This window comes from Phyllobates terribilis, unplaced genomic scaffold (assembly GCF_046119375.1).
Source record: "Phyllobates terribilis strain yellow unplaced genomic scaffold, ASM4611937v1 Scaffold_7__3_contigs__length_470593459, whole genome shotgun sequence".
In the NCBI taxonomy this organism is placed as follows: domain Eukaryota; kingdom Metazoa; phylum Chordata; class Amphibia; order Anura; family Dendrobatidae; genus Phyllobates; species Phyllobates terribilis.
Window position 1 is genome coordinate 425,278,234 of NW_027362767.1, and position 23,700 is coordinate 425,301,933.

Genomic DNA, 23,700 nt, shown 5'->3' on the forward strand with positions numbered 1-23,700 from the left:
ATTACCCCTGCCCTACTCTAGACCACCTGGGAAGCTTACATTACCCGTTCCCTACTCTAGACCACCTGAGAAAGTTACATTACCCCTTCCCTACTCTAGACCTCCTGGGAAGCTTACATTACCCTTTCCCTACTCTTGACCACCTGGGAAGCTTACATTACCCCTTCCCTACTCTAGACCACCTGGGAAGCTTACATTACCCCTGCCCTACTCTAGACCACCTGGGAAGCTTAAATTACCCGTTCCCTACTCTAGACCACCTGAGAAAGTTACATTACCCCTTCCCTTCTCTAGACCACCTGGTGAGTTTACATTTCCCCTTCCCAACTCTAGACCACCTGAGAATCTTACATTACCCCTTCCCTTCTCTAGACCACCTGGAAAGCTTACATTACCCCTTCCCTACTCTAGACCACCTAGGAAGCTTACATTACCCCTTCCCTACTGTAGACCACCTGGGAAGCTTACATTACACCTTCCCTACTCTAGACCACCTGGGAAGCTTACATTACCCCTTCCCTAATCTAGACCACTTTTGAAGCTTACATTACCCCTTCCCTACTCTAGACCACCTGAGAAACTTACATTACCCCTTCCCTACTATAGACCACTTGAGAAGCTTACATTACCGCTTCGCTACTCTAGTCCATCTGGTTAGTTTACATTCCCCCTTCCCTACTCGAGACCACCTGCGAAGTTTACATTACCCCTTCCCTACTGCAGATCACCTGAGAAGCTTACATTAGCCCTTCCCTAGTCTAGACCACCTTTGAGGATGACGTTACCCATTCCCTACTCTAGACCACCTGGGATGCTTACATTACCCTTCCCTACTCTAGACCACCTGGGAAGCTTACATTACCCCTTCCCTACTCTAGACCACCTGGGGAGATTACATTCCTCCTTTCCTTCTCTAGACCACCTGGGAAGCTTACATTACCCCTTCCCTATTCTGGACCACCTGGGAAGCTTACATTACCCTTTCCCTACTCTAGACCACCTGGGAAGCTTACATTACCCCTTCCCTACTCTGGACCACCTGGGAAGCTTACATTACCCCTTCCCTACTCTAGACCACCTGGGAAGCTTACATTACCCCTTCCCTAGTCTAGATCACCTGTGAGGTTTACGTTACCCATTCCCTACTCTAGACCACCTGGGAAGCTTACATTACCCCTTCCCTACTCTAGACCACCAGGGAAGCTTATATTACCCCTTCCCTACTCTAGACCACCTGAGAAGCTTACATTACCCCTTTCCTACTCTAGACCACCTGGGAAGCTTACATTTCCCCTTTCCCTACTCTAGACCACCTGGGAAGCTTACATTACCCCCTCCCTACTCTAGACCAACTGGGCAGCTTACATTACCCCTTCCCTACACTATACCACCTGAGAAACTTACATTACCCCTTCCCTACTATAGACCACCTGAGAAGCTTACATTACCGCTTCGGTACTCTAGTCCATCTGGTTAGTTTACATTCCCCCTTCCCTACTCGAGACCACCTGCGAAGTTTACATTACCCCTTCCCTACTGCAGATCACCTGAGAAGCTTACATTACCCATTCCCTAGTCTAGACCACCTTTGAGGATGACGTTACCCATTCCCTACTCTAGACCACCTGGGATGCTTACATTACCCTTCCCTACTCTAGACCACCTGGGAAGCTTACATTACCCCTTCCCTACTCTAGACCACCTGGGGAGATTACATTCCTCCTTTCCTTCTCTAGACCACCTGGGAAGCTTACATTACCCCTTCCCTATTCTGGACCACCTGGGAAGCTTACATTACCCTTTCCCTACTCTAGACCACCTGGGAAGCTTACATTACCCCTTCCCTACTCTGGACCACCTGGGAAGCTTACATTACCCCTTCCCTACTCTAGACCACCTGGGAAGCTTACATTACCCCTTCCCTAGTCTAGATCACCTGTGAGGTTTACGTTACCCATTCCCTACTCTAGACCACCTGGGAAGCTTACATTACCCCTTCCCTACTCTAGACCACCAGGGAAGCTTATATTACCCCTTCCCTACTCTAGACCACCTGAGAAGCTTACATTACCCCTTTCCTACTCTAGACCACCTGGGAAGCTTACATTTCCCCTTTCCCTACTCTAGACCACCTGGGAAGCTTACATTACCCCCTCCCTACTCTAGACCAACTGGGCAGCTTACATTACCCCTTCCCTACACTATACCACCTGAGAAACTTACATTACCCCTTCCCTACTATAGACCACCTGAGAAGCTTACATTACCGCTTCGGTACTCTAGTCCATCTGGTTAGTTTACATTCCCCCTTCCCTACTCGAGACCACCTGCGAAGTTTACATTACCCCTTCCCTACTGCAGATCACCTGAGAAGCTTACATTACCCATTCCCTAGTCTAGACCACCTTTGAGGATGACGTTACCCATTCCCTACTCTAGACCACCTGGGATGCTTACATTACCCCTTCCCTACTCTAGACCACCTGGGAAGCTTACATTACCCCTTCCCTAGTCTAGACCACCTGGGGAGATTACATTCCTCTTTTCCTACTCTAGACCACCTGGGAAGCTTACCTTACCCCTTCCCTACTCTAGACCACCTGGGAAGCTTACATTACCCCTTCCCTACTCTGGACCACCTGGGAAGCTTACATTACCCCTTCCCTACTCTAGACCACCTGGGAAGCTTACATTACCCCTTCCCTACTCTAGACCACATAAGAAGCTTACATTACCCCTTCCCTACTCTAGACCACTTGAGAAGCTTACATTACCCCTTCCCTACTCTAGACCACCTGGGAAGTTTACATTATCCCTTCCCTACTCTAGACCACCTGGAAAGCTTACACTGCCCCTTTCCTACTCTAGACCACCTGGGAGGCTTACATTACCCCCTACCTACTCTAGACCACCAGGGAAGCTTATATTACCCCTTCCCTACTCTAGACCACCTGAGAAGCCTACATTACCCTTTCCCTACTCTAGACCACCAGGGAAGATTATATTACCGCCTCCCTACTCTAGACCTCCTGGGAAGCTTACATTACCCCTTTCCTGCTCTAGACCACCAGGGAAGCTTATATTACCCCTTCCCTACTCTAGACCACCTGGGAAGCTTACATTCCCCCTTCTCTACTCTAGACCACCTGAGAGTTTTAAATTACCCCTTCCCTACTCTAGACCACCTGGGAAGTTTACATTACCCCTGCCCTACTCTAGACCACCTGAGAAGCTTACATTACCCTTTCCCTACTCTAGACCACCTGGGAAGCTTACATTACCCTTTCCCTGCTCTGGACCACCTGGGAAGCTTACATTACCCCTTCCCTACTCTAGACCACCTGAGAAGCTTGCATTACCCCTGCCCTTCTCTAGACCACCTGGGAAGCTTACATTACCCCTTCCCTACTCTAGACCACCTGGGAAGCTTACATTGCCCCTTCCCTACTGTAGACCACCTGGGAAGCTTACATTACCCCCTCCCTACTCTAGATCACCAGGGAAGCTTATATTACCCCTTCCCTACTCTAGACCCCCTGAGAAGCCTACATTACCCCTTCCCTACTCTAGACCACCTGGGAAGCTTACATTTCCCCTTTCCCTACTCTAGACCACCTGGGAAGCTTACATTAGCCCTTACCTACTCTAGACCACCTGGGAAGCTTACATTACCCCTGCCCTACTCTAGACCACCTGGGAAGCTTACATTACCCTTTCCCTACTCTAGACCACCTGGGAAGCTTACATTACCCTTTCCCTACTTTAGACCACCTGGGAAGCTTACATTATCCCTTCCCTACTCTAGACCACATAAGAAGCTTACATTACCCCATCCCTACTCTAGACCACTTGAGAAGCTTACATTACCCCTTCCCTACTCTAGACCACCTGGGAAGCTTACATTACCCCCTCCCTACTCTAGACCACCAGGGAAGCTTATATTACCCGTTCCCTACTCTAGACCACCTGAGAAGCCTACATTACCCCTTCCCTACTCTAGACCACCAGGGAAGATTATGTTACCCCTTCCCTACTCTAGACCACCTGGGAAGCTTTCATTACCCCTTTCCTGCTCTAGACCACCAGAGACTTTTAAATTACCCCTTCCCTACTCTAGACCACCTGGGAAGTTTACATTACCCCTTCCCTACTCTAGACCACCTGGGAAGCTTACATTACCCTTTCCCTACTCTAGACCACCTGGGAAGCTTACATTACCTCTTCCCTACTCTAGACCACCTGGGAAGCTTACATTACCCCTGCCCTACTCTAGACCACCTGGGAAGCTTACATTACCCGTTCCCTACTCTAGACCACCTGAGAAAGTTACATTACCCCTTCCCTACTCTAGACCTCCTGGGAAGCTTACATTACCCTTTCCCTACTCTTGACCACCTGGGAAGCTTACATTACCCCTTCCCTACTCTAGACCACCTGGGAAGCTTACATTACCCCTGCCCTACTCTAGACCACCTGGGAAGCTTAAATTACCCGTTCCCTACTCTAGACCACCTGAGAAAGTTACATTACCCCTTCCCTTCTCTAGACCACCTGGTGAGTTTACATTTCCCCTTCCCAACTCTAGACCACCTGAGAATCTTACATTACCCCTTCCCTTCTCTAGACCACCTGGAAAGCTTACATTACCCCTTCCCTACTCTAGACCACCTAGGAAGCTTACATTACCCCTTCCCTACTGTAGACCACCTGGGAAGCTTACATTACACCTTCCCTACTCTAGACCACCTGGGAAGCTTACATTACCCCTTCCCTAATCTAGACCACTTTTGAAGCTTACATTACCCCTTCCCTACTCTAGACCACCTGAGAAACTTACATTACCCCTTCCCTACTATAGACCACTTGAGAAGCTTACATTACCGCTTCGCTACTCTAGTCCATCTGGTTAGTTTACATTCCCCCTTCCCTACTCGAGACCACCTGCGAAGTTTACATTACCCCTTCCCTACTGCAGATCACCTGAGAAGCTTACATTAGCCCTTCCCTAGTCTAGACCACCTTTGAGGATGACGTTACCCATTCCCTACTCTAGACCACCTGGGATGCTTACATTACCCTTCCCTACTCTAGACCACCTGGGAAGCTTACATTACCCCTTCCCTACTCTAGACCACCTGGGGAGATTACATTCCTCCTTTCCTTCTCTAGACCACCTGGGAAGCTTACATTACCCCTTCCCTATTCTGGACCACCTGGGAAACTTACATTACCCTTTCCCTACTCTAGACCACCTGGGAAGCTTACATTACCCCTTCCCTACTCTGGACCACCTGGGAAGCTTACATTACCCCTTCCCTACTCTAGACCACCTGGGAAGCTTACATTACCCCTTCCCTAGTCTAGATCACCTGTGAGCTTTACGTTACCCATTCCCTACTCTAGACCACCTGGGAAGCTTACATTACCCCTTCCCTACTCTAGACCACCAGGGAAGCTTATATTACCCCTTCCCTACTCTAGACCACCTGAGAAGCTTACATTACCCCTTTCCTACTCTAGACCACCTGGGAAGCTTACATTTCCCCTTTCCCTACTCTAGACCACCTGGGAAGCTTACATTACCCCCTCCCTACTCTAGACCAACTGGGCAGCTTACATTACCCCTTCCCTACACTATACCACCTGAGAAACTTACATTACCCCTTCCCTACTATAGACCACCTGAGAAGCTTACATTACCGCTTCGGTACTCTAGTCCATCTGGTTAGTTTACATTCCCCCTTCCCTACTCGAGACCACCTGCGAAGTTTACATTACCCCTTCCCTACTGCAGATCACCTGAGAAGCTTACATTACCCATTCCCTAGTCTAGACCACCTTTGAGGATGACGTTACCCATTCCCTACTCTAGACCACCTGGGATGCTTACATTACCCCTTCCCTACTCTAGACCACCTGGGAAGCTTACATTACCCCTTCCCTACTCCAGACCACCTGGGGAGATTACATTCCTCCTTTCCTACTCTAGACCACCTGGGAAGCTTACATTACCCCTTCCCTACTCTAGACCACCTGGGAAGCTTACATTACCCCTTCCCTACTCTGGACCACCTGGGAAGCTTACATTACCCCTTCCCTACTCTAGACCACCTGGGAAGCTTACATTACCCCTTCCCTACTCTGGACCACCTGGGAAGCTTACATTACCCCTTCCCTACTCTAGACCACCTGGGAAGCTTACATTACCCCTTCCCTAGTCTAGATCACCTGTGAGGTTTACGTTACCCATTCCCTACTCTAGACCACCTGGGAAGCTTACATTACCCCTTCCCTACTCTACACCACCAGGAAAGCTTATATTACCCCTTCCCTACTCTAGACCACCTGAGAAGCTTACATTACCCCTTTCCTACTCTAGACCACCTGGGAAGCTTACATTTCCCATTTCCCTACTCTAGACCACCTGGGAATCTTACATTACCCCCTCCCTACTCTAGACCAACTGGGCAGCTTACATTACCCTTGCCCTACTCTAGACCACCTGGGAAGCTTACATTACCCTTGCCCTACTCTAGACCACCTGGGCAGCTTACATTACCCTTGCCCTACTCTAGACCACCTGGGAAGCTTACATTACCCACTACCTTAAACAAGGCCACAATGGAAGCTTATATATATATATATATCCTCTTCCCTGCTCTAGACCACCAGGGAAACTTACATTACCTTGTTTCTAATGAACACCACCTGGTAAGTTTACATTACCCTTTCCCTACTAATAGACTACCAGGGAAGCCTACCTTACACATTCAATACTCAGCATGGATGCTTTCATTATCTATTTTCCTACTCTGGGCCACCAGGGGAATCTCACGTATCTTTACATTTCTCTATCAATAAATCACTTAGTTTGCATAGCTATGAGTCTTGTGGTTTTCGAGCCGATTACTGGTGCAGAGTTGTAATTGCATGTGATTATAATTGCCCAGTAATGTGATACCAGCAGACCGGGCTGTTATACAATCCTATGTCATGTATGGATCTCGCACATGGTGGTCTGTGTGGGGAGAGGGGGCTGGTGCAGATTTGCTGTCTACGCTATGGATTGTGTATAATGGTTGGTATGACAATATCATCATAACCTCGCAGTGTAATTTCTGGACACAGGGCGCAAGTTATATAACCAAGATATTTCCGAGCCGGCCAACAATAGTTAAATGAAATGGAATTTTTTAGTTATAAGGAAAGAGTCGCTCATTATTGTTTATCCTGGTTATGACAAATTTTTTTATGATATCATAGCTGAGGGGTGACAGCCGGGCGATCTGTGTAATCCTACGAGATACCTACTTCTGCTACTTAGGAAGAATTCTCTACGGTACAAGCAGTAAACAGCTTTTGTTCTCTTGGCAAGTCGTTACTCAATGCTCGTCCTAGGAGCAACAGGATTTCCTGGCAAAAACATCTCGGCCTCGACTGCTCCAGCTGTGAGATAGAGAACAGGGACGGTATCTCTAGCGATCAATGATCGGTTGTGATCACTAGATGGAGCCGAGTTCTCTCACTCATTTTTCCTATGGCGCCAACTGTAGGGGAAATGCAGTATTACATGCTGGCTGTGTTGACCACCTCTGGGTTCATTTTTTTTTTTTACTTAAATGCAAATATTTGGGGCTAAAATATATTTTCAATTCAGTTTAATTAAAAATGTTGGTCTATTTGGCTCTTTGTTTCCCGGCACATTCAACATAAATCAGCTGAGAGGAGCTCAGAAAAAGATGATAAAAGAGTTAGAAAATCTCCCATTTATCAGAACGAGCTCACTGACGGATTCTCAGTTAACCCATTCTGCAGCCATCAATAAGCCGTTCAACACTGAGGCTAAAGAAGGTTAATGGTGCAAAATTTTTAATGAAAAGTGATTTTTTTTTAGCTAAAAATATATGCATTTTATTTAATAATGAAAAAACTTTTATTAGTTGTATATATTTTTTTGAACAAGGGGAAACAACATCTTTAATTTTTTAAATTTCTAATTTTAATAATCAAAAAAATTTAACAAGAAAAAATAAAGAAAAAAAATTCTAGAACAAAAAAATGTGATTCTCTATTGAGAGATAAGCGATTGTAGTTCTTTCTAAAAACAAAATGTCACAGCTGTGATTTTTGGGACCAAAAATATATATTTTTTATTTTATTGGTGGAATTGCTCTTTAATGGTATTGTCCTTGGTTGGTAACACATGGCTGCTTTCCGCTAAAATCAGCGCTACAGCTATCTACAGGTTATGTTTGGTATCTCAACTCCATAAATTTTAGTAGAGCTGAACTGCAGTACCAGACACAACCCATGGACAGGAGTGGCGCTGTTTCTGGAAGAAAGCAGACATGTTTTCCTAACTAACCATAACTAACCATAATGGAGGACCAGGAAGGAACCAGATCTGACACGAAACACTAGAAGACCAGATGTCCCGATGAAGCCACCTTCCATTTTCTTGCCCTTTTAATAGTTTCCCTCTGTATTTCCTGTAACAGATAATTTCTGTAGATTTGCTCTGATATAAATGGAATCTGGAAAGAACCCGATGAGAGTTTTAGAGGAAACCCGAGACTCATGCAGCCGAGTAATTACAAGAGCCCATGATGAGGTTCCCATCATACTGATCTCATCTGGAGGTTCCCGGCCTCGTCTCGGAGACGACGTCCTGGAGAACCTGAGAGCTTCATGTTTTCACGGGAAATAAACAATATTCATATAAAACCAGCTGATGACTTTTAGATGTGATGCGATGGACGGTCTCTGACGAGGAGGCCGCTCTGTGTTGTCTCCTTGGCAGCCTTGATTGGGAGAGCTTGTCGGAGCTTTCCCTGGAGTTAATTTAGATTGTTTGCAGGTTTTGTATTGATATTGTGCAGGACCGTAGGAGACCATATGGGATTCATACAGCACGACAGCTCTAATTGTGTGTAATCAGCTCCTTCTCCTCCTCCCCCATCATCCACTTCACTCTCACCTGCCTCTGGTTACTATTTGTATGCTTCTCCATCCTTCTGCAGCTAATTCATTCCTTCAACCCTCCATTTATTCCTCTTGTCAGGTTTTATTCAATGTCAACTCCATTGTTCCTTTTCTATTTTTGTGCTATACAGCAGCTTCCTCTCACTCTCCTCTGCTTCATACAGCACATTTTATTAATTTTTGTTATTCACACCTTTCGTCTTCTCTCTTCATTCCTTCTTTACTGCATACCTTCCCTTCTTCTTCCTACCTCTGAACTTACTTTTTCTCCTTTACTTTTGTCTTTCATTCCTCCTCTACCTCACACCTTAAACTCTACTATACTTTATTTCCTTCCTTCTCACTTTCCTTTACTTCTTCTCTAGCTCTGAACTTCCTTCTCTTCTCTACACTCCTCTACCTCCCATCTTCCATTCTTCTGTAGATCAGAACTTCCTTCCTTCTCTCTACAAGTACATTACCACATCCCTCTCTCCTCCTCTATCTCACAACTTCTTTCTTGTCTTACCTTTACTCGTCCTGTACCCATCACTTATTGTCTCCATTACACCTTCTTTTTCCCACACTCCTCCTCCACCTCATACCTTTCTGTCCCCTTAATTCACCCCTAATTTCCCCTAATCTTTATTTCTCCCTTCCTTTAATCCCTCAGAACTTCATTATCTTCCCTTATTCCTCCTCTAACTCACACCTTCTATCTTTCTTTCACTCCTCTTCCACCTCTCAACTTCTACTCTTCCTTCACTACTTCACCACCTAATACCTTCTAGTTTTCCCTCACTCCTCCTCTACCTCACATATTCTACTTATCCTTCACCTCACACATTCTACTTTTCAATCACTCCTCATCTACCTCACACCTTCCATCCTTTCTTCACTCCTCCTTCATAGCACACCTTTCCTTCCTTCTCTCCTCCATGTCTCACCTTCTACTCTTCCCTCACTCCTCCTCTACCTCACACATTCTACTCCTTCTTCACTCTTTCCCTAGCTCAGAACTTCCTTCTCTTCCCTTTAATCCTGATTCACCTCATGCTTTTTTCCCTTCCCTTTGTTTGTTCTCAGCCTGACTTTCCTTCTTCCCTACACTCCTACCTCATACCATCCTCCTAACTCTCCTTCTTAGCTCAGAACGTCCCTCTCTTGTTTCATCTCCTTTTCTTCATACCCTTCTTTTCCCATCACACCTCATTCTCTGCACACCTTTCTTCTCTCCTAACTTTCTCTTCTCGTTAATATTGTATCTTCCTCCTCCAATTCCCCTTACTTCCCTGCCTGATAACTTCTCTTCCTCGTGTCTTTGTCTTCCCTACACTATAACTCTACTACACTTTCTATTCTTCTTTTTCTTTTCAAACTCGAAAGTTCTGTCCTCTCCCTTCACTTTTTCTCCTCCTCACACCTTTCTTCTTATCTACTATCCATTTCTTCTTCATACCTTTCTCTACTCTTTCCTCTCTATGCCATACTCCTCCTCACGTTGTCCTGCTTTATTCCTTTTCTGCCCTTCTTCCCTTCACTCCAGAGCTTCTTTCTTCTCCCTTCCCTCACACGTTCTTTGTCCTCCCTTCACCCTTTCTTGTATTCCCTTTTTACTTATATTTCCTTTACTTCTTCCATTAATTCCCTTCTTCCTACGATTGTCCTTTCCTCTCGTCTTCATACCTTTCCCTCTTTTCCTCCAGCCCTACTTTCCTCCAGTTCATTTTTACTCCTTTCTTTTCTATCTTCCTCCAGTTGTTGTTATTTTTTTCCTTCCATCTTCGTTGCATCTTTTCAGTTTGTTTCTCCTCATTCATCCTTCACATTCTCTCATCTCCTCATCTCTAATTCTTTCTCCTTCATCCCTACTTTCCTCCTTGACTTCACACATCATGGAAGGCCTTCTTTACAAAAATTCTAACATCTCCCTTTTTTCACAGGTGATCCAGGTATCCGTCCCATTATTTTATAATGTCCCTCCTTTCATTATTTCTCATTATCATCGTATTTGGGGGATCCCTGTCGGCACCTTCCACTGCTCCTCAGCCTCCGTGTCCAGAAGCTGAAGGGGTGAAAGCCCTGCTTAAACGTCTGGCCATTTTGGAGAAGTTGGTCAGGGACATAAAAGGACAGTGCTCCTCCAGCTGCTGTAGTAATGTTCAAAGTGGAGCTGGTAAGTGCGGCCCATCATAACCAGTGAGTCCAGGAACGAGTCCGAGGTCCCCATTACTATACTGAATCCTATCACTGTCATATTCAACAATTGTTTTCACTCCATTCCTGACCGCAGTGTCTTGATGATCGGGACAGATGTGATTTCTCAGGATTTGCAGCCATTAAACACTTCTTTGCTAACGTTAATAACTTTTCCACTTCACCCACTCGTTCATCTTTGTCCTCAAGAACTTTCCTAGTCGCGCCCATGCCTTTAGTTCTGAACAGTATTTCAAGTTTATGGAAAAGGAAAGACTGAAGAGAAAGACGTGGTTCCACATTGTGTGCGGGAATGAGCAGGATAAGACATCATAAGACGAGTCTCACAGGGGACATGGACAGTGCGTCCCAAGGCCGATACCACATCTTCAGACCAAGTGTCAAATGTCTGAAGAGTCGAGTATCAGTTTGGAAACATAAAACTTTAAAGGGAAATACATGTTTTGAATTTTTTTTAAATATGTTTTTACCATACTCCTATCTATATTAAAGAAAAATAGAAATATTGCACTTTTCACAGTGACCTGGCCTAGTATTAGACTGCTACTTATGGTTTCCGTACTGATGATTTTTTATCATCACAGACAGGATTACAATGACTGATATATACAAGAGATAACACAGGATCCACCATTCACAATAGGTGATGTTACATCTCACCTCCTCCTCCTCCTGTACAATGACAGATAACACCTCTATATACAGTAGATAACACAGGATCCACCATTCACAATAGGTGATGTTACATCTCACCTCCTCCTCCTCCTGTACAATGACTGATAACACCTCTATATACTGTAGATAACACAGGATCCACTATTCACAATAGGTGATATCACAGCTCACCTCCTCCCCTCCTGTACAATGACAGATAACACCTCTATATACAGTAGATAACACAGGATCCACCATTCACAATAGGTGATATCACATCTCACCTCCTCCTCCTGTGCAATGACTGATAACACCTCTATATACAGAAGATAACACAGGATTCACCATTCACAATAGATGATGCCACATCTCACCTCCTCCCCCTCCTGTACAATGACTGATAACACCTCTATATACAGTAGATAACACAGGATCCACCATTCACAATAGGTGATGCCACATCTCACCTCCTCCCCCTCCTGTACAATGACAGATAACACCTCTATATACAGTAGATAACACAGGATCCACCATTCACAATAGGTGATGCCACATCTCACCTCCTCCCCCTCCTGTACAATGACAGATAACACCTCTATATACAGTAGATAACACAGGATCCACCATTCACAATAGGTGATGCCACATCTCACCTCCTCCCCCTCCTCTTGTACAATGACAGATAACACCTCTATATACAGTAGATAACACAGGATCCACCATTCACAATAGGTGATGTCACTGAGCATGCACAGATAATGCTCCTATGCAAACACATAGGGCCTGAGTCAGTCTATTACTGCAAATGTCCATGTGAAAAATAGGAAGTAGGAGTCTAATATTACCTCTAGTTGCCAGTGCGAAAATTGCAAGAGTTCAGATTTTTTTCATAATATGCAAAACTGAAAAATACCACTAATATAAAAAAATGTAAAAACACGTTTAACATACAAACCTGATTTAAACAAGAAGTCATTTTCTAATGGTACATTCCCTTTAATAAAGGCTGCCTTATCATTGTCTCTGGGAAAGAAGATTTTATGAGTACAGAGAGTAGTATGGTTAGTATTTCTACCATTATACCCAGAGATGCACTCTCCATGAGACAAGATGAGACCTTCGCCTAAGGCGGCAACCCTCAATGACTGCCAGACTCCTCTTATCTCCCTTGAGATCAGAAAGATCAGATGAAGAAATTCTTCATGTCCAGTCCTTATTTTCCCTTGTAGGAGAGTCATGAGACATACACATTGGATAGTTGACCACTTTAACTGTAATCTAACATGTATGGGCACCTTAAAGAAGACCTGTCACTTGCCCAAAAATATATAATTTTTTGATCTTGTGTAAATGCCGCTGTTCTCCTGAATCCGGCGATGTTTTCCTTTTCTTCCTGTGCCTCTCCGTTCCTGAGATATGGCCCCTTCATTGTATATAAATCGAATCTTTTTAACCAAGTAGGCGTGGTCTTTCACTCTTCTCCCTAAAATCCACACCCAGTTGGATAAAAATATGACTCGGTTTATATACAAGGAAGAAGGGGTCATATCTCAGGAACGGAGAGGCACAGGAATGAAAGAAAAGCACCACCGGATTCAGGAGAACGGCGGCATTTACACCAGGTAATAGAAATTACATATTTATGGTATAAAGTCTACAGATTGGTGGCACCTGGCAGAAACCAGGTGCTTTTATCTTTAGGACATTTGCCCTTTAAATGTGGTTTTATGCTTTTCTAGGGGGAGGTGGAGAAGCAGGTCTCAATCCATTTCTGGCACGATGGCTAAGAATCGCTGCGTTCCCACCAGACTCGTAAAACACTGTTTATCCAGATTCACAGACTGCAGAAATGCTCATTGTAACTGGACAGCAGTCAGATATTCTCTGGGAGGAGAACATATTTTAATTCCGTAGCCAGCTGTCCGTAGTGCAGCGCGGGTCGTGGCCGTTCCCAACGTTTGCCCTTAATCCCACGTCCCTTTGTATTTAATGAGCGGCTTCCCCTATTACCTGTCGGAGACCGAGGCCGACACCACAGTCATAGATACAGGCATCAGGTGTGATCGGCTGGTGGAGGCGCTGGGGGCGGCTCATACACTTCTATCAGGTGTGATCGGCTGGTGGAGGCGCTGGGGGCGGCTCATACACTTCTATCAGGTGTGATCGGCTGGTGGAGGCGCTGGGGCGGCTCATACACTTCTATCAGGTGTGATCGGCTGGTGGAGGTGCTCGGGGCGGCTCATACACTTCTATCAGGTGTGATCGGCTCGTGGCGGTGCTGGGGGCGGCTCATACACTTCTATCAGATGTGATCGGCTGGTGGAGGCGCTGGGGGCGGCTCATACACTTCTATCAGGTGTGATCGGCTGGTGGAGGCGCTCGGGGCGGCTCATACACTTCTATCAGGTGTGATCGGCTGGTGGAGGCGCTGGGGGCGGCTCATACACTTCTATCATGTGTGATCGGCTGTTGGAGGCGCTGGGGGCGCTCATACACTTCTATCAGGTGTGATCGGCTTGTGGAGGCGCTGGGGGCGGCTCATACACTTCTATCAGGTGTGATCGGCTGGTGGAGGCGCTGGGGCGGCTCATACACTTCTATCAGGTGTGATCGGCTGGTGGAGGTGCTCGGGGCGGCTCATACACTTCTATCAGGTGTGATCGGCTGGTGGAGGCGCTGGGGGCGGCTCATACACTTCTATCAGGTGTGATCGGCTGGTGGAGGCGCTGGGGGCGGCTCATACACTTCTATCAGGTGTGATCGGCTGGTGGAGGCGCTGGGGGCGGCTCATACACTTCTATCAGGTGTGATCGGCTGGTGGAGGCGCTGGGGGCGGCTCATACACTTCTATCAGGTGTGATCGGCTTGTGGAGCCGCTGGGGGCGGCTCATACACTTCTATCAGGTGTGATCGGCTGGTGGAGGCGCTGGGGGCGGCTCATACACTTCTATCAGGTGTGATCAGCTGGTGGCGGTGCTGGGGGCGGCTCATACACTTCTATCAGGTGTGATCGGCTGGTGGAGGTGCTGGGGGCGGCTCATACACTTCTATCAGGTGTGATCGGCTGGTGGAGGCGCTGGGGGCGGCTCATACACTTCTATCATGTGTGATCGGCTGGTGGAGGCGCTGGGGGCGGCTTATACACTTCTATCAGGTGTGATCGGCTTGTGGAGGCGCTCGGGGCGGCTCATACACTTCTATCAGGTGTGATCGGCTGGTGGAGGCGCTGGGGGCGGCTCATACACTTCTATCAGGTGTGATCGGCTGGTGAAGGCGCTGGGGGCGGCTCATACACTTCTATCAGGTGTGATCGGCTGGTGGAGGCGCTGGGGCGGCTCATACACTTCTATCAGGTGTGATCGGCTGGTGGAGGCGCTGGGGGCGGCTCATACACTTCTATCAGGTGTGATCGGCTTGTGGAGTCGCTCGGGGCGGCTCATACACTTCTATCAGGTGTGATCGGCTGGTGGAGGCGCTCGGGGCGGCTCATACACTTCTATCAGGTGTGATCGGCTGGTGGAGGCGCTCGGGGCGGCTCATACACTTCTATCAGGTGTGATCGGCTGGTGGAGGCGCTGGGGGCGGCTCATACACTTCTATCAGGTGTGATCGGCTTGTGGAGGCGCTGGGGGCGGCTCATACACTTCTATCAGGTGTGATCGGCTGGTGGAGGCGCTGGGGGCGGCTCATACACTTCTATCAGGTGTGATCGGCTGGTGGAGGCGCTGGGGGCGGCTCATACACTTCTATCAGGTGTGATCGGCTGGTGGAGGCGCTGGGGCGGCTCATACACTTCTATCAGGTGTGATCGGCTGGTGGAGGCGCTGGGGGCGGCTCATACACTTCTATCAGATGTGATCGGCTGGTGGAGGCGCTGGGGGCGGCTCATACACTTCTATCAGGTGTGATCGGCTGGTGGAGGCGCTGGGGGCGGCTCATACACTTCTATCAGGTGTGATCGGCTGGTGGAGGCGCTGGGGGCGGCTCATACACTTCTATCAGGTGTGATCGGCTGGTGGAGGCGCTGGGGGCGGCTCATACACTTCTATCAGGTGTGATCGGCTGGTGGAGGCGCTGGGGGCGGCTCATACACTTCTATCAGGTGTGATCGGCTGGTGGCGGTGCTGGTGGCGGCTCATACACTTCTATCAGGTGTGATCGGCTTGTGGAGGCGCTGGGGGCGGCTCATACACTTCTATCAGGTGTGATCGGCTGGTGGCGGTGCTGGCGGCGGCTCATACACTTCTATCAGGTGTGATCGGCTGGTGGAGACACTGTGGGCGGCTCATACACTTCTATCAGGTGTGATCGGCTGGTGGCGGTGCTGGGGGTGGCTCATACACTTCTATCAGGTGTGATCGGCTGGTGGAGGCGCTGGGGGCGGCTCATACACTTCTATCAGGTGTGATCGGCTGGTGGAGGCGCTGGGGGCGGCTCATACACTTCTATCAGGTGTGATCGGCTTGTGGAGGCGCTGGGGGTGGCTCATACACTTCTATCAGGTGTGATCGGCTGGTGGAGGCGCTGGGGGCGGCTCATACACTTCTATCATGTGTGATCGGCTGGTGGAGGCGCTGGGGGCAGCTCATACACTTCTATCAGGTGTGATCGGCTTGTGGAGGCGCTGGGGGCGGCTCATACACTTCTATCAGGTGTGATCGGCTGGTGGAGGCGCTGGGGGCGGGTCATACACTTCTATCAGGTGTGATCGGCTGGTGGAGTCGCTCGGGGCGGCTCATACACTTCTATCAGGTGTGATCGGCTGGTGGAGGCGCTCGGGGCGGCTCATACACTTCTATCAGGTGTGATCGGCTGGTGGAGGCGCTGGGGGCGGCTCATACACTTCTATCAGGTGTGATCGGCTGGTGGAGGCGCTGGGGGCGGCTCATACACTTCTATCAGGTGTGATCGGCTGGTGGAGGCGCTGGGGGCGGCTCATACACTTCTATCAGGTGTGATCGGCTGGTGGAGGCGCTGGGGCGGCTCATACACTTCTATCAGGTGTGATCGGCTGGTGGAGGCGCTGGGGGCGGCTCATACACTTCTATCAGGTGTGATCGGCTGGTGGAGGCACTGGGGGCGGCTCATACACTTCTATCAGGTGTGATCGGCTGGTGGAGGCGCTGGGGGCGGCTCATACACTTCTATCAGGTGTGATCGGCTGGTGGAGGCGCTGGGGGCGGCTCATACACTTCTATCAGGTGTGATCGGCTGGTGGAGGCGCTGGGGGCGGCTCATACACTTCTATCAGGTCTGATCGGCTGGTGGAGGCGCTGGGGGCGGCTCATACACTTCTATCAGGTGTGATCGGCTGGTGGAGGCGCTGGGGCGGCTCATACACTTATATCAGGTGTGATCGGCTGGTGGAGGCGCTGGGGGCGGCTCATACACTTCTATCAGGTGTGATCGGCTGGTGGAGGCGCTGGGGGCGGCTCATACACTTCTATCAGGTGTGATCGGCTGGTGGAGGCGCTGGGGGCGGCTCATACACTTCTATCAGGTGTGATCGGCTGGTGGAGGCGCTGGGGGCGGCTCATACACTTCTATCAGGTGTGATCGGCTTGTGGAGGCGCTGGGGGCGGCTCATACACTTCTATCAGGTGTGATCGGCTGGTGGAGGCGCTGGGGGCGGCTCATACACTTCTATCAGGTGTGATCGGCTGGTGGAGGCGCTGGGGCGGCTCATACACTTCTTCACTTTTTGGAAGAAAGTTTTTACAATCCGCTGAGTCAGTGACTGATTTGTTCCTGTTTAATGTTACGAAGACGATGAACTAAACTTCAACGTAAGATCAAAATCCTTCCATGTTCCCGTCTGCCGTCTCATTCCTATTGTAAAGCTCCAAATTCCTACAAAGATTTACTTTAAAGGGGGTTTCCAACTTATTTTTTTTTAAACAGCAGATGTTAAAAAAAACCCTTTTCTCTTCTTCTCCCGCGATGGCACTTTTGTGTTCCCCCACCACTAGGGGGAGTACAGGAGTCATGATCAGGTTTTGGGACAGCGGTGTGATTCCATTATGTCTCCATTAGTTTTGATTAGGGCTATTGTGCAATCTTCACCTTAAAGAGGACCTGTCAGTTGCAAAAGATTAGAACATTTTTACCTGGTGTAAAAGCCGCTGTTCTCCTGAATCTGGTGTAGTTTTTCTTTTCTTCCTGCGCCGCTCCATTCCTGAGATATGGCCTCCTCTTCCTTGTATATAAATACAGTCTTTTTAATCAACTGGGCGTAGTCCTCAGCATTTCTCCTCGATGACCACGCCCAGTTGGCTTAAGGGAAGAGAAGATCATATCTCAGGAACGGAGAGGAGTAGGAAGAAAAGAAAAACATCGCCGGATTCAGGAGAACGGCGCCATTTACATTAGGTAATTCACATTAATTATTGTTATAGTTTAATTTAGTAATTTTTGAGGGAATTTTGCAGATACTGAGAGTCTAAATCCCATCTCACAAACCCTTGCGCCCTTATTATTGGCTGTCATCAGACACTTATACGTATATGCGGCAGACACAATGCAGGCGAGGTTATCTGGGCCCCCGGCCGACTGTAATTCCGGCTGTCATGATGCTGAAGTGTTATGTATGACAAGTCGCTGTTTGCTTTGGATATGGAGCTCATGTTTATTCATGGATTTCTGACCCATTCTTTTTTTGATGATTTAGCACATTTTACATACGATATCACTAATGGTTAAGACGAGTCCTTAAAGTGTCCTGTTATAAGGCATGTCACCTGGAAGGATAGATAGATAGATAGATAGATAGATAGATAGATAGATAGATAGATAGATAGATAGATAGATAGATAGATAATAGATAGATGATAGATAATAGATAGATAATAGATAGATAATAGATAGATAATAGATAGATGATAGATAATAGATAGATGATAGATAGATAATAGATAGATAATAAATAGATGATAGATAGATAATAGATAGATGATAGATAATAGATAGATGATAGATAGATAATAGATAGATAATAGATAGATGATAGATAATAGATAATAGATAGATGATAGATAGATAATAGATAGATGATAGATAGATAGATGATAGATAGATGATAGATAATAGATAGATGATAGATATAGATAATAGATAGATAATAGATAGATGATAGATAGATAATAGAGAGATAGATGATAGATAGATAATAGATAGATGATAGATAGATAATTGATAATAGATAGATAATAGATAGATGATAGATAATAGATAATAGATAGATGATAGATAGATAGATAATAGATAGATGATAGATAATAGATAGATGATAGATAGATAATAGATAGATAATAGATAGATGATAGATAATAGATAATAGATAGATGATAGATAGATAATAGATAGATGATAGATAGATAGATGATAGATAGATGATAGATAATAGATAGATGATAGATATAGATAATAGATAGATAATAGATAGATGATAGATAGATAATAGAGAGATAGATGATAGATAGATAATAGATAGATGATAGATAGATAATTGATAATAGATAGATAATAGATAGATGATAGATAATAGATAATAGATAGATGATAGATAGATAGATAATAGATAGATGATAGATAATAGATAGATAATAGATAGATAGATAGATGATAGATAGATAGATAGATGATAGATAGATAGATAGATGATAGATAGATAATAGATAGATAATAGATACATGATAGATAGATAGATAATAGATAATACATCTAAAACTTGATAGATAAATATTAGATATATTCATGGCTAGGTAAAAAGCTAGGAAATAGATAAATATTAGATAAATAGGTAGATAAATAAATTTGAGATAGATAAAACAAAAAACTATAGACATATATTGGATAATGATAGTTAGATACTGTAGATGACACATATACAAAGTTGATAGATGGATAGATATTAGATAAACCGATATAAATGCCATAGTTTTCTCCCCTGCGTAACGTTTCCTCCCGTTATCTCTTGCCTCGCAGTCTTCTCTGCCATTTAGTAATGTGGTTTCTTTTTTTCCAGATGACCCCGCCAGCCTGAAGCCCCCTCCCTGTGCCCAGACGGCGGAGGATTGCCCCGGGGGTTGCGGTGGAGACGCTCATGGTACCTGTGTGAATGGAGAATGCCAGTGCAAGGATGGTTTTATGGGGGACAAATGCCAACTAAAAACCTGCCCCGAAGACTGCAATGACCAAGGCCAATGTGTGAAGGGCCGGTGCATCTGCTTCAAGGGATTCTCCGGACTGTCTTGTGGTTTTAAAGCTTGCCCCAACAACTGTAACTATCATGGACGGTGTGAAGATGGAGCTTGTGTGTGTGATTCTGGATACGCTGGTGAAGACTGCAGCTCCAAAACCTGTCCCAAAAACTGCATGAATCACGGGAGGTGTGAAGGAGGAGTCTGCGTCTGTCATTCTGGATATTCCGGCCCAGATTGTGGTACAAGAACCTGTCCCAGGAACTGCCTTAATCGAGGAGTATGTAAAGATGGAGTTTGTGTCTGCAGTGTAGGCTTCTTCGGGGAGGACTGCAGCTCGAGAGGCTGCCCCAGTAATTGCCAAGGCCGCGGTGATTGTGAAGATGGAGTTTGTGTTTGCGACACTGGATTTACAGGTCCAGACTGCAGTATTAGAACATGTCTTAATGACTGCAAAGGCAATGGCAGATGTGAAGATGGAGTTTGCCTTTGTAACAGTGGTTTTTTTGGAGAGGATTGTGCCTATAGAGCATGTCCTGAGGACTGCAATGAGCAAGGCCAATGTATTTCCGGTAAGTGCGTATGTGACCCTGGATTTGTCGGTCCAGATTGTGGGATCAGGATCTGCTCTGAAGAATGTGAAAAACGTGGTCGATGTGAGGACGGAGAATGCATCTGTAATCCAGGGTTCACCGGGACCGATTGTGAGATCAGGACTTGCCCCAATGACTGTAACAACCAGGGCAGGTGTGAGGACGGTCAATGCATCTGCCATTCTGGATACACAGGAGTGGACTGCAAATCTAGAACCTGCCCCAACAAATGTCACAATCGAGGCCGATGTGAAGATGGAGTATGTATCTGTAATGCTGGATTTTCTGGAGCAGATTGTGGGTCTAAAGCTTGTCCGAAGAACTGTAGTGGAAATGGACAGTGTATCAATGGCAAGTGTATCTGTAATACTGGCTTCGTTGGTCCTGTTTGCGGGACCAGATCATGTCCAGCTGAATGTACTCAGCATGGTCGCTGCATGAGGGGAATGTGCGTCTGCTCCCCTGGCTACACAGGAGTGGACTGCAGTGTCAGGACTTGTCCCAAAAACTGTCATGACAGAGGTCGATGTGAAGGTGGGGTATGCTTTTGTGAATCTGGATATACTGGTCTAGATTGTGGCACTAAAACTTGTCCCAACAATTGCTATGATCGGGGCCACTGTGAAGATGGAGCATGCATTTGCGATTATGGATTTACTGGTGTAGACTGTGGCACTAGGACATGCCCAAATGACTGCCACAACCGTGGTCGGTGTGATAATGGAGTTTGTATTTGTGAGCATGGATACACAGGTCAAGATTGTGAGTCTAGAACATGTCCCAATGATTGCCACAATCGGGGCAAATGTGTAGACGGGAAATGTGTCTGTGCCGTTGGATTCACAGGTCTAGACTGTGGCTCTAGAACTTGTCCCAAAGATTGCAACAACCAAGGTCGGTGTGAAGATGGCCAGTGTGTTTGTGATTCTGGTTACACCGGCATCGACTGTGGAGCTAGAACATGTCCAGATGACTGCAACGATCGTGGGAGGTGTGATGATGGAAAGTGTGTCTGTGACTCTGGATATGCTGGAACATACTGTGAGTCAAGATCGTGTCCCAATGACTGCAGCAATCGGGGATATTGTGATGATGGGATATGCCAGTGTGATCCTGGATACACCGATATAGACTGTGGACTCAAAACTTGCCTCAACGAATGTTCGAACCAAGGCCGATGTGACGACGGAGTGTGTGACTGTGATTCTGGGTATACTGGTCCAGATTGCAGCTCTAGAACATGCCCAGAGAACTGTCATAACCAAGGGAGGTGTGATGACGGAAAATGCGTGTGTAATCCTGGATTTTCAGGTTTGGACTGTGGATCTAGAGCTTGTCCAGAAAATTGTCACGCTCATGGACGTTGTGAAGATGGTGTCTGCATCTGTCATTCTGGATTCACAGGGACCGATTGTGGCTCTAAAGCTTGCCCCAGAAACTGCAACAATAATGGACAGTGCGTGAACGGGAAATGTGTCTGCAATCCTGGTTACATCGGGCCTGTCTGTGGAACCAGGGGTTGTCCAGGAAATTGTAGTGGACGGGGAAAATGTACAAGTGGGATCTGTGTATGTAAGAAGGGCTTCAGTGGTCCTGACTGCTCATTGGGTAAGTTCTTTGGCAAGTCCTTAAAACTAGATGCAGATTATCCTACCTAGATTTGTGAGACAAGGGTCAATGTGTCAAGATTATACTATATGCACACCCCAAAGGAATAATCAAAATTTGCCCTCGTCCTGGTTTGGGTGACTCCTGATTTTGGTTCACCCATTACTTGCCTACCATCTGCTCTTTCCCTTGTAACATTGTTGGGGCAGAGCATCCCTCCCACAACAGTAATTTCACAATACCCATGGGCAAAGCGAGGGTGCTTGCACCAACCTGGCTTGATCTATCATTATTGCACCCCTTTTGGCCCTTCTGAGCACCATTAAGTTTTTGGTGAATACATATGTCAAAACCTCAACCTAAAAATGGTCTTATTCTTTCTGCCCCATCCTAATTTTAGGTCATCCACTATTCTACTAAAGATATGATGTGTAAGATCTACTTGTCATAAAGAATACAATCAGCATAAAGCTCCCCTAAAAATTAATGACTTTTACTGTTTATAGAAGCTACAGAAGTATTTGATGTCACCGGCTTTCGTGTGACCTTACAAGAAGAGTCAGCCATCACCTTGGAGTGGGACCAACCTCCTTCCGAACCAGACTCATATGTTATCACTTTTAAGACCAAGGTAGGACAACCTGGAAAAGTCCACAAAATAATTATGTTGCCCAAACAGAAAAAGCTATTTTCATTTTGAGAGCATGACAATACATGAGTTGAGTCTTTAGAAGGTCCATGGGCTAAAAATGGAGGGTGGAAGAACAGTAAGGAAGCCTATAATTCCAAGTGGTAGCCCTGGTAGAGATTTTTTTTTTCTCTCATGTAATGTTTCCATCAAAAATTTAGACAGTTTCTCATTTACGCTACAGAAGGAAAATGGTGTCATAACCAATACCATCGATGGCTCATTGACCACATATCATCAGGTTGGTCTTGCTCCAGCAGAAGAATATATCATAAATATGCAACCTCGTAAAGGCTCGACCCTGGGTCCCGAAACATCCATAACAGCTACAACAAGTGAGTATAATATAGGCATGAGTCAGTGTAACGCAGAGGGGACAGATGGGTCAATGCAAAGAAGTCAACAGAGGCAAGACATGAGCTTTGTACAATGGGCCAACCTGGCGTTTGCCAGGATCTGTATTTCTCATTGACAGGCTAATTGTTAGAGCGCGATGTGTTCCACAGTTAAATCTTTATTGGTGGAAATATTGGATCAATCCAAAATAGCTTGGATCCGTCGCCCAGAATATGTTGTAAGGGAAAAAATATGAATTTAGCAAAACAGAAGAAAATAGACTTCTGAAAATATTTGGAAATTGAACAACTCACGTTTGCCCTCTCAAACTATATTTGAAGAAATACACATGGGCGCCCATGTGACTTTAATTTCATTTAACAATACCAACATGTGGCTTCTCTTAGGGGCCAAGAGCGGTCTATTAAGTTTATTTTTTACATAT

General features: G+C 46.3%; 1 protein-coding gene across 2 annotated transcripts in view; it reads left to right on the forward strand.

The window, feature by feature from the left end:
• TNXB (tenascin XB) overlaps window positions 1–23,700 on the forward strand; it is a 94,831-nt gene that overhangs the window by 13,728 nt on the left and 57,403 nt on the right. For both annotated transcript variants that reach the window (XM_073641871.1, XM_073641870.1), the window contains exons 2-5: window positions 10,905–11,137; window positions 19,856–22,231; window positions 22,738–22,862; window positions 23,104–23,254. In XM_073641871.1, the coding sequence (XP_073497972.1) occupies window positions 10,936–11,137; window positions 19,856–22,231; window positions 22,738–22,862; window positions 23,104–23,254 (2,854 nt within the window). In that variant the 5' untranslated portion in view covers window positions 10,905–10,935. The remainder of the gene's footprint in view (window positions 1–10,904; window positions 11,138–19,855; window positions 22,232–22,737; window positions 22,863–23,103; window positions 23,255–23,700) is intronic.